A 12,115-nucleotide genomic window follows, 5' to 3' on the forward strand; every position below is an offset into this window, starting at 1 on the left:
GGAAGCATATCAGAAGGCAGAATGAGTCACTATTGTCAAAAGCTACTCTGATTTCATTCTATTATAATCACTTCATTTACTTTACCTTCCTAGTCTATACATTGATATCATTCTAATGAGTTATGTCAGTTTGTGTATTTCATTTTCCCTTAGTTTGTTCTGAGAGGTTCAATGTCATTCTCACTTTTCTATCAGAGAGGGTGTTCTTACGAATCTTCCCAAAGAGAAAATTTTATTGACTTAATATTTGATAGCAAGGTAGCTCCACCTCAGCACTTACTGGTAGTTTACACTGGATAATATATTGTGGGGGCTGTCCTGTGCACTGTAGGATGGTTAGTAGCAACCCTGGTCTCTACCCACCAGATGCCAGTAGCACCCTCCTCCCTACATGCGACCACCAAAGGTGTCTCAGACATTGACAAAGTTCCCTTGAGGGACAAAACTGCCCCCGCTGGGAGCCCCTGCTCTACAGTCAACCAAAGAACCAACTTTCCCTCCCTCTTTTCCTTTCCTCTTTCATTTTTCATTTACTCACTAAGTCAGTGTTTGTTGAGACCTACTAGTTATAAGAGGTTATATGTGGTGTCTTATTAACCAAGCATCTCACTTTACAGGAGCCAAAACAAGTCAAGGAGAAAACACAAATACCATTTAAAGTCACTAAAGGCTATAATAAACCTAATAACACAATTGATACTATCTGTAGAAATCTTGATTACAATCAATGTAAGGGATTAACTTTACAGAGGCTATAAAATGTATATACTTTTTGATGGGAGGGGAATGAATAAAGGAATAAAAGATACTGTGATCACGCTGACTTTTTGGATTAGAGTCTCTCGGGCATGAGGCACGTTTTGCCAGTGGGGTCGAGAGCTACCTATTTTGGGAAGGGCTGGAAACCTTCATTTTGACTAGAGGATATATTAAGCCTTAAAAAAGAACAAAAACAAGACAGGGGGCTAAAGTGGTACAGAGTTTTTATGGGCAGTTTGGGGCTGAAGTTAGAAATTAGGTTGAAAAAAAGAAAACAGTATTTGAAAACAGACTATGCAGAAGGTGCTCAAGAATGACAGTTTGGTTTGAGAGTGAGTTTCTGTTTCAGAAAATCTGGAAATGTAGAGCAGGCTTGGAGTCCTCAAGGCCAAGTTAAGGGATGTGGTCACATCTTATAGGCACATGAGAGCCCCTGGGGCATCATACAGAATAATGGTATATGAAAAGCAGCATTTTATGAAAGTGTCTTGAGCACCTACCAAGTGCTGGTCACTGCCCCATATATTTTTACATACAGTTTCTCATTTTATTCTAAAAAGACCCCTGAAATAAGAAATTTTAGCTCCAAATTTACAAATGAGGAAAGTGAGCTCACTCAGATCAAATTTCTTTCTAAAAGAAGGTGTAAGTGGCAGAACCATTATGTTAGGATACCACTGGCCAACCCCACAGGGTAGAGCCCTGACTAGAGCCCTGACTAGCAGCAGAACTGGCCAGGGCAGAAGGGAGAATCACAGAGGGTTGAAAAACAATCCAATTAGGCACATAATTAAATGTATATATTGAAAGGAGAAGGAAAGGAGGAGTCGAAGCTGGTCATTTGAGTGAAGGTAACAAGAACAGAATACTGAAAGAAAGAGGAAATGGTGATAGGGGACTGTATTTAATGGGGAAGAATGAGGAGAAGGGAAGATAGATTTGTCTTGGGAAATCTGGATGGACACAGCTAGCAGGCTATTAAGAAATGCAAAGGCTGAGGAGAATGGACAAGTTTGTAGGCAAAGATGAATAAGGAGCCTAATACAGGTGATAAGCTGAGCCAAGGATACATGTATAGACTACACAGGGACTCTGCTTAGCCAGATTTAGCAAATTAAAAACACAGGCTGCCCAGTTACAGACGAACACCATGTAAAAAATAAAGAAATAATAAAAATTAGTTCTCTATTTTAAGATTTTATTTTTAACTGAGCCAGGCGCTCCTCCTTTAAAAAAAAAAAAAAAGATTTTAGTTGTGTATTTGAGAGAGGGAGACAGAAGATTTTATTTTTAAGTAATCTCCACACCCAATGTGGGGCTCTTGATCTTGGTGTTGTGAGTGTGAGTTTGAGCCCCATATTGGGTGTGGAGATTACTTAAATCTCTCTCCACTGACTGAGCCAGCCAGGCGCCCCAAGAATAATTTTCAGGCTAAGTATGTCCCATGCAATATTTAGGATATACTTATATGTAAATATAAATACATAAGTGTGTACATTTAGTTATCTGAAATTTAAATTTAACTAGGAATCTTGTATAGCATCTGGTAACACCAGCTGTGTTTCAGATAGAAACTGCGCTCTTGAGGTCTGAAGACAATGTTGAGAGGTGACTGGTCAAACAGAAGCCATGAAACTGCAGGTGGATGAACAATATATCATAATTATATATCAGAAAGAAGTCTGTAGAAGTCTGTCCATAATCAAATTCTCTGGAGGACAAGAAAACCGCATACCAAGATGAGTATTATGCGCAATGCAGGTACTGTGTCATACAAGGAGGTTAAGGAGGATTGATCTTTTCAGGCAGAGGCTAAGATGGCGGGCCTCCTTGAATGGAAAACACCAATGCTGGAGGTGAGGTGGTTTCCCTTTTACTCAAGGGAGTTGCTTCCATTATTAGATGAGAAATTAGTTAATAAGACATTTAAAATTGAACATTTCTAAAGGATGCTTAATAAGACTTGTTTTTGAGCTCTCTAAAGAGTTCTCTAAGAGACCCAGAGTTCTGGGCCCATGGCTGGATGGCTGGGTGCAGGAGGGAAGAGTTCTGGGCCCATGGCTGGATGGCTAGGTGCGGTAGGGCAGAGGCAGGGGAATTTGGGGGGTGTCATGGGCCTTTAGGAGACTAGAATGAATGTTTACTATAAAAGTTAGTGCTGATTAGAGTGACATTTTGACACTAAATGAGATGTCCGAGGGAGAAAACACAGAAGCAAAAATAGTGGAAGGTCTAGGGCCAAGCCTTTGGGTTTGTTTGCACATTCTCCTTTGTAGGAGGTGTGTGAGGATGGTAAGAGGATTATGAGCTGGCAGGAGGAGATGAGCTGGGGCCTGACAGCAAAAATATGTAGTTTATCCACCCAGCAGAATTTCATGACTATCTCCAGCAATGTCCAATAGACAGCAAATGGGAGCATAAAAACAAATGATAGTAACAATTTTTTTAAACTGAAAATTCTAAGAGTAAAAAATGTCAAGCTATTAAGTAAGCCAGGGTAGTAAAATATGACTGACCTGACAGCTGGTGGCTTTTAGTACTAGGTTTTTTTTTTTTTTTTTTTCATTTTAAGTGGACATATCCTTGGGCCCTATGTTTAGTTCATAGGCCTCTAGGGTCTTTGAGAAAGGAAAGCTCAATCTCGAACAAAAGATACAAAAACTTAATGTATTTTATTTTGGGGAAAACTTAAATTTATCACAATTAATGTTTTTAAATTTTCTTTCATTTATTTAGAACCTTTGTTGTAACGCCTAGAAAACTTTGAAGTATGCCATTGCCCAACTAAAACCTAAATGAAAATACTCAAGTTCATATCTCAGTTTCTTTTTCTTATATAAATATACTTTCATGTTAATCTTTCAGCTGTTGAAAGAAACGGAATGAGAGATCGGCTAATTAATCATGTATTTCCCTGGGTCATTGTCAAGTAATGGTCTGTATTTAAATGAATTGATGTTTGATTAACTTTCTTAAGTAAGTGTGGATCCATCTCAGAAAACCCACAGACTTATCTAACATGAGCATGGTATACTTTGTGGTAATGAAGTGGGCTTATTACATTGTCAGTAAAGACGACTCCTAATTTCCACATCTGATACTTCACGTCGATAGAGTTCAGTCTGGAAAGACAAAAAAAAAAAAAAAAATTATAGATAAGCACAGGAAGCAAAGACTCAGAGGCTTGGGAGAGCCTGCCGGCATTCTTTCCACATGATGCAACTGGAAACCATTTCAGGAAATTAGCTTCTTCCCAGGTGCCAAGGGAGGAGCTGATGGACGAGGTGTTCAGAGTTTTGTGATACCTTTTCAGAAGGATCTTGGAAAACAAAACAAAACATTGCCACCTTCGACATCTATGATTTAAGAATAGCTCTTTCTTTCCTTACATTATAGTAAGATAAACTCACTTCATATGTGAGAACAATACCTGGAAACAATGCCAAATTAACCAATATGTGTGCATCGAAAGTGTCCTCACTGGGCGCCTGGGTGGCTCAATCAGGTAAGCATTTGCCTTCAGCTCAGGTCATGATCCCAGGGTCCTGGGATTGAGCCGGTGTTGGGGCTCCCTTACTCCTCGAGGAGTCTGCTTCTCCCTCTATTCCTCCCCCAACTTGTGCTCCCTGGTTCCTTTGTCAAATAAATAAATAAATAAATAAATAAAATCTCTAAAAAAAAAAAAAAAGGTGCCCTCACTTTCATTATACATTGGTAATTGCATTCCAAAAAGGTAATTTTTACTTACACTAACAAAAACTTTCATAAATATGCACATTTATTTTATAACTATACTTAATTTGCCAATGAAAGGGGTTTTTCATCTTGTGTTTTCTTTTGTTTTCAAAAACCACCCAAGAAGGGATTCACCTTTTCCCCTTGGTTCCCAAAGCACCATGTAGACTTACTTAGATTAGACTTAACTATGATTTCCCACGTTGCTTTTTAGTCGTGGGTGTGTAGGTAACTTTTTTTTTTTTAGATATTATTATTATTTTTTTTGACAGAGGACAAGCAGGGGGAGCAGCAGAGGGAGAAGCAGACTCTCTGCTGAGCAGGGAGCCCACTGCAGGACTTGATCCCACAACCCTGAGATCATGACTTGAGCCAAAGGCAGATGCTTAACCAACTGAGCCAACCAAGTGTCCTGGTGTGTAAATATCTATGTATGTACATTTATGCCTTTCTACCTCATGTGAACTCCCTAGCACCAAGCACATTACATCATACAAGGAATGTCTCTCAACAAATACAGGTTGAGTGAATAAATCTTAGCATAAATATTCATAATCTTTGCAGGTTAGATATACATATATTAAAACATGTTTTGTAATTTTTATTCATTCTTTCTAAATGTTTTAAATAGAGACGACTACCTGTAACTTTTTCCTAATTGTGGACATTATTTACTAGATCTGTATTCTTCTAATTTTATTATCCATATTTAAAGGTGCCCAAGGGAAAAAAAAAAAAAACCTAAGAAAAAAATAAAGGTATTAATGCCACATTAATTTCTTGGTACTTTGCAAGGAGTCAAACTTGCAAACATTTCCTAGGTAAAACAATGGAAAATTCCACTAATATAAAACTTGTTCATAGTAAAACATTACAAAGAACAGTCTAAACTTTCCTTCTATCTTTTCAGACTTATTTTCTAGGGTCATAAATAGGACCATGGAAAGTGCATAATTCAGTAAACTGTCTGATTCTATGTTGTGTGTAAGAGATCTTAAAATGCTAGTAGAAAGCTCAACACCACTCTGACCACAGTCCTTGTTTTATGTGATATTCGACCATTAGGTTTTAGTTCTGAGGACTATCAGTGTTCTTCATCTTCTACACTGCGAATCAGTCTTTAAGTACCACATGGGTTTTCTTAAAGTATCCAGGTGATATTTTGGATCTAAATTCACAGTGTCTGTCATTGTCTAAGTAATTTTCAATTGAGTTCATATTATTTTTAAAAACCATGTGGCTCTAACAGCTTTTCAGATAGATAATATATGACCAATGAGATAGGTCAGCCAAAAAAATTTTTTTAATGCTACCTAAAATATTCATCTGAGACAAAATGATAACTGCCCTACAAAGCCTCAAATGTCTGTAGTTTCAAAGTCATCATCACATCTCTAATTGACTGAGACCATAAATACACAAATAAGAAAGGACAACATGTTTTTCAGGGAAGGTAACTGTGTTTGTTCTACAATTATTAAGTGGCTACAGTAAGAAATTGCATTTTTAAAAACATGCATGCTGTACATTTATTCCAGAATTACAGGTGACCAAATTTGCAAAATCTATATGTGTATATATGTCCACTCACACTCTGCGTGTGAGTGTGTGTGAAATTCGATCTTGGGCAAATTCAGTTCAACTAGTTCACATGTTTCTAGTTGTATCATAATACATTTTTCCATTAAAGCACAATATTAGGAGTGCTTCATTTTAAAACTTAAATTTCCAAGTAACAGCTTGAAAGCGTGGTATTTCTGGCATATGAGTCTTTGCTATTTAAATAAAACGCAGTAATTATAATAAAAGCCTACGAGCTTTGAATATTTTTAATCAAAGGGCTATACAGATCCCTTTTCCAAAACATAAGAAAGATTCACCTTTTATCAGGCATGAAGCATCAGAAAAGAAAGTCAGATGTTGTGCTTTTACATATGTTTGACTTTGATTTAAGTGGCATTTAGGGATTAAAGCAAATTAAGAACACACATCTTTATTTATTTTTGTTATGTAAATAACAAAAGAGTCACCTTCCAAAATTAGTAGGAAAAAAAAACCATTCCATAGCTGAAAATATCTGGAAGTATAAAAGGTCAGGACCTGGGATCCCTGGGTGGCGCAGCGGTTTGGCGCCTGCCTTTGGCCCAGGGCGCGATCCTGGAGACCCAGGATTGAATCCCACGTTGGGCTCCCGGTGCATGGAGCCTGCTTCTCCCTCTGCCTGTGACTCTGCCTCTGTCTCTATCTCTCTCTCTCTGTGACTATCATAAATAAATAAAAGTTTAAAAAAAATTAAAAAGAAAACAAATTTAAAAAAAAAAAAAAAAGGTCAAGACCTTTTACTTTGTTTCCCACATCTCTATTCCTCAGACAGTGAAAAGAAATCAGTACACCAGCAAGTTCAGAAATTTCTTCTCCTTTCAGTCTAGAGCTATAGTATGGAGCAAATGTAACACTCACACAGCCGACAGGGAGCTGTCTTTTTTTGGCTTCTTCTTTTCCCTGGCATCGCTGAAGTCCAGAGCTGCTTTGTCCATACCAAGGAGCTCACTGATTCTGTCCCGGCCATAGAACTCTCCATATTTATCCATAACCTGGGGAACAGGCAAAAAAGCATTTGACTGGCCTCATGCATTAACCAACTCCTTGTACGCACATGTATACAAACATCTAATTATTTTCATACTCGCTATATCTTTCCTTTATGTTCAAGTTCACTTAAAATTCTTGTTTATGGCCCCTTTTCTGTGACCTACACTGCTTAAGGTCAAAGCAAACCTATGGCATTTTAAATGATACCTCTCAGAGAAACAAGATTTCTTACTCAAGAGGGAGGCATGCAGCAGGAAGAAGACAGGCCAAGTAAATAAGAAGTGGAAGAAGATGAAATGAAAGGAATTTCGACCAAATTTATACTGTGTACCAGGGATCATGGTAGGAACCTTGATTTGCTTTCCCTCATGGGAATGTCTCAGTATATAAGTTTCTTGTTATCAGCATCCTGTTCTACAGATAAGAAGTTGTGTCTCAGAAAACAGAACATGCCCAAGGTTGTGAAGCTTGGCAAGAGATGGGGTGAGAAAGCCACCAGGCAAGGCCTGACATGTGACAAAGATCTTCATGAACCACTGTTGGCCCTGGGCATGCCACTTCTGATGGCATCTTCTCTGGGGTCCCTGTTACAAGCATCCAATGCTCCCACCATCTCCTGACTGGATCCCCGGAGCCTTGTCACCACCCCCTCGTGTCTTCAGTGCAGGCCTAGCATAGACCTCTAGGCACCATTTGAATCCCTTCTGAGCAACCCCCTCTGTGCTCTGAGCCCCCCTCCCCCCAGCCTGGCTTTGCCTGTGTGTCACGTGTTCAGACCAGGGCTTAGATGTGGGCTCACAGCTCACCTCTGAGCCCAGGATGCAGAGCTCCATGACACAGCACTCTTGGCCCAATGCTTACAGACCACCAGAATCTCCACACACAATGAAAGCACAGGCAATGGGAAAAGGAAGGAGAGCAAAGCAGGAGAGAGGACTGGCTGCTGAGTGGAAAAGGCGGCAGGAAAGCAGGGCACAGGAGTGAATGGAAGGAAATGAGAATGTGGGGAAAGGAGGCAGGGAAGGCCAAAGTGAAAGAAGAGGGTGGATGAAGAAATACAGTAATGGAAGAAGGGATTAGCAGAGATAAAAATCAGGGGTGTGGGGGTGGGGGAGCTCAGTTGGTTAGGCTTGACTCTTGCTTTTGGCTCAGGTCATGATCTCAGGGTCATGGGATTCAGTCTCCGTGCAGCTCAGCGGGGAGTGTATTTGAGATTCTCTCTCTCCCTCTGCCCCTCCCTCTACTCACTTTCTCCCTAAAATAAATGAATAATCTTAAAAAAAAAGAAATAAAAACCAGCTTTTTCTAAATGGAAACACGAAAGAGTAGTGGTGAAGAGTCAATGAACACTGATTAGAAAAGTTCAGGAAAACATTTGTTGTGTGTTATTCTCATGGCACTATAGCTGGGCTGGGATGATGTGAGTGGCTGTTCCTCTGGACTGTGTCCTCACCTCATTCTCTGGAGAACAAATCAGGTCACACACACACACACACACACACACACACACACAGTAGGAATGCCACGAATAGTCCTAGCTGCAATTACAATTTACTTATTTGACTGAATATGCAGTTTCTTTCTGAGACACTTGTGCCTTAACGATTTAAAACTGCTTCTTCATTAAATAATTAAGAAGAGTGAAATGTTCGAATTATCTATTTAAAATTGTTTAAAAATAAGTCTTTCAGAGCTTTTGCCTAATTTGGATGTGCTCATAGGCAGCAGCGCAGTGCTACTCAAAATGCCAGGTCACACAAGAAGACAGAAAACTTGCACCAAGATAAAAAAAAAACAAACAAACACACTACTTCTCTCAACTCTTAGGAAGTCTCATGATTAAGGAAAAAAAAAAAAAAGGTCAATGTGTTTCATCACATTTAAATCACCAAGATTTAAAGTCTTGGTATAAGTCCTCTCTCTCCCCTCAGGTTGGTAACACAACATTGTGTGGCTGCTTGTTGTGAACTGTCCTAAGTGACCCTGAACTGGTGGCATCCCTACCAGGCCACAATCAGATCACTTCATTTGGTAGGTCTTTCTGCCTATTCACTCCAGATAGTGTCCACTAAGGCCAGAACCCATTATGGAACAGAGGGTGAGGTGGGTCAACCTGGCAATTAGAAAGGTTCAAAGAGTAACAGTAGGAGCTAGCATGTAACCATTATAGTATTTTATGACACCTAGGTAGTAGCATGGATATTATTTCATTTGAAAATGTGATCTACGAACATTAAAATCCTGTGCAGTGGGAAGAGCAGAGATGATCCTTGACTCTCAAAATTAGAGAGCTAGCAGGTGCCACAGTGTACCTCTGACTCCATATCCATGTTCTTTCTACATACTCTGAGCGGTGGGCATCAGAAGAAGAAAACTTTATGAAAACGAAACATCTTTAAAGTTTATATGAAGTAAATAAAACTCAATCCTTTGTTGTCATGCAGTGACTTTACTTCTGTAATGAACAGCAGGATTCACAGCTGTCTTATCAGAAACTGGCCATCAGCTAATTTAGGTAACCCCAACAGTCTCAGAGAAAATTCTCACCAAGTCCTGTTACTGTGTGGCCTGAGCACTGTTTATTCACCTGAGTTGGAGGACAAGCTAATGAGTATGTTTTTTTCTTACGTGCAATTTTTGAAATTCATACTCAATTCCATTGCCACTTTGAAATGATATTGACAGATAAAGCATGCCTTAATATTTCATTGTACATATGAGCCACATCAAATTAAAATCTGACTTGTGCTCTAAGAAGAAAGAAAGAACGCATTCCTTTTGAGAAGCATTACCTTTCTTTTAACAAATTTGTCCCAATAGTTGTTGGGAAATGACCTAAAAAATATAAAGGCATAAAAGTAAAATAATACCATTTAAAAAATTATAAATAACAATATATTGTTTAGAATATACAACATGCTTAAAATAATATGTAAATATACATTCTTCCCCTCACAAAAATCATAATGAATTTGTCTCATTCCATAATTTTTCTATGTCATAGGTAGATTAGATATTATCTAAATGTTACTCTATAATATACACATACAAAATCACAAAAAGACTATGGGCTACTATTTGAAGGGAGAAGAATATAAGCATATTTATTAAAGAGTCTTGTTAAAAAAAAGTCTTGTTATCTTCGTTTACATTCATGACATGTCAATATGTCATTTGTAACGTGTCATTTTTTGTCAATTGTGTTAAAAAATTAAAGTACGTAAAAATCTGTCATTGTTTACCATCGAAGTAAAAAAACCCTCATTCCCACCAGTTATCCTCAAGAAAACTGAACATGGCACCAAAGCATGCTTCTCACATCTTGCCTAACACAGAGTTTACTCAAAGGGATAGACTTCATTTGACTTGGTATAAACATCCAGAGTTGATAAATAAAACACTGAGCATTTAGAGTAAACATTTATAATGCACAGATAAATCATCCCTATTTGAAAACTCAGAGCTTATTAGACATTTAACTTTTTAAGAATAAGCAAAACTTTTAAAAAAAGATATTTCACAGGTGCATAGTATAAACTACTCAAAAATATTGTATCACTAATACTTTTTTAGTGGTGTAAAATTATACTTTCCTGATGGACTTATACCTGGAACAGCAGCTAGGAGTCTGGATCTTGATCTCACAAGGCTATATATTTCGTGTACAGAAAATATACTTGCTTCTCTGCCTTATGTTTTACAGGTCATACTGTTTAGCTAGCTTGATGCCAGGCTGCTTGATGATACCAACATAGAAATTAACAACTTGGATACACTAAAAGTATGAAATTCAACTCTTTAATGCTACAACTCTTTCCATAATTTTTGCGTCCTCTGTGTTTTGGAGGAGATAACCTTGCACAGTAAGTTATGTACCTCCAGCTACACACTTCTCTGAGCACTGTGTAATGGATGTCAAGTTCCATCAGTGCTGTGAAAATGGGCTCAGAACCATTTTTGATTAAGGAATTCAGAACACAGATAGGAAAAAAATTGATGGCATCCATTTAAGAACCTGACAGTGCTTAGTCTCTTGATTTTCTTGGCCGAAACTATAACTATTATTCACCTCTGCTAAAGTTATGACAACTCTGCAGGAATTCAAAGTATTTTTTTGTCTTGAATTTTTGAGCATAGAAATGTCTCACATAATTCTTTACTCACTGTGTGTTGATTACAAGTCTATCCCACTGGCCTTTAATATCATCTTCTGAAGGCTGTTCTGTAATATAAAGCCCATCAAATTCCAATTTTCGAGCAACTTCCTTTTCTCGCTTAAAAATAACCAATGGGACCTACATTTGAAAAAATAAACATGTTAAAATTAGTTTAGATTTACTGGCATCTCCTGTAGTCACTATCTTTACAAAACAGCTTTTGGAAAAAAATATTTCCCATGTTACTTCCAAGAAGGTAAAATTGAATGAAAATGAATTGGTTATATTTAGGCAGAAAGGAACATCTAGAGGTTTAGGAAAAACAGAAGATAGAACAGATATCATATATAATCATATGTATTCAAACACATAGAAATTTACAGATAATTGCACTACAAACATCACTTTTAAATATTAAAAAGATTCAATATATCTTTTATCACAATATATTTATTATGTATCTATATATATTTATATATATAGATACATATATAAGACATGAATGGCCACAATAAGATATAGTAATGCTACTAATGTTCCAACATGCATGCTTCTAAAAAGTGCAGTTTTATTTGTGAGATCTCTTTAATGATTCCACGCTCAGAGTACCCACATATGTTTTGAAATAAATTTTATTTTCAGTATCAGCAAAAATCTTTGTCAGTTTGCCAAAATGTTTCCAGAACATATTGATTATCTTCTCATTTGGACAAATTTTACACAAGGCACAGATAGAAGGATGCAGATGTTCTAGAAGTATCCAAGAATCCCTCCACCCCTCCCCCCAACTCATAAAACAAAGGAAAGAAAGGGAGGGACAGGAATTTCTGAAGAAAATTTTACATTCTAGTCTTTTGCTCTGGGCTCTGATT

At 37.7% G+C, this 12,115-nt stretch overlaps 1 protein-coding gene across 3 annotated transcripts in view; it reads right to left on the reverse strand.

Annotated features, from left to right (window-relative positions):
• RYR2 (ryanodine receptor 2) overlaps nucleotides 1–12,115 on the reverse strand; it is a 721,805-nt gene that overhangs the window by 15,699 nt on the left and 693,991 nt on the right. For all 3 annotated transcript variants that reach the window (XM_072755910.1, XM_072755909.1, XM_072755907.1), the window contains 4 exons: nucleotides 11,251–11,381; nucleotides 9,879–9,921; nucleotides 6,955–7,088; nucleotides 3,821–3,881 (listed from right to left, as the gene is read on the reverse strand). In XM_072755910.1, coding sequence (XP_072612011.1) covers nucleotides 3,821–3,881; nucleotides 6,955–7,088; nucleotides 9,879–9,921; nucleotides 11,251–11,381 — 369 coding nt within the window. The remainder of the gene's footprint in view (nucleotides 1–3,820; nucleotides 3,882–6,954; nucleotides 7,089–9,878; nucleotides 9,922–11,250; nucleotides 11,382–12,115) is intronic.

Source organism: Vulpes vulpes, chromosome 4, assembly GCF_048418805.1.
Source record: "Vulpes vulpes isolate BD-2025 chromosome 4, VulVul3, whole genome shotgun sequence".
NCBI lineage: Eukaryota > Metazoa > Chordata > Mammalia > Carnivora > Canidae > Vulpes > Vulpes vulpes.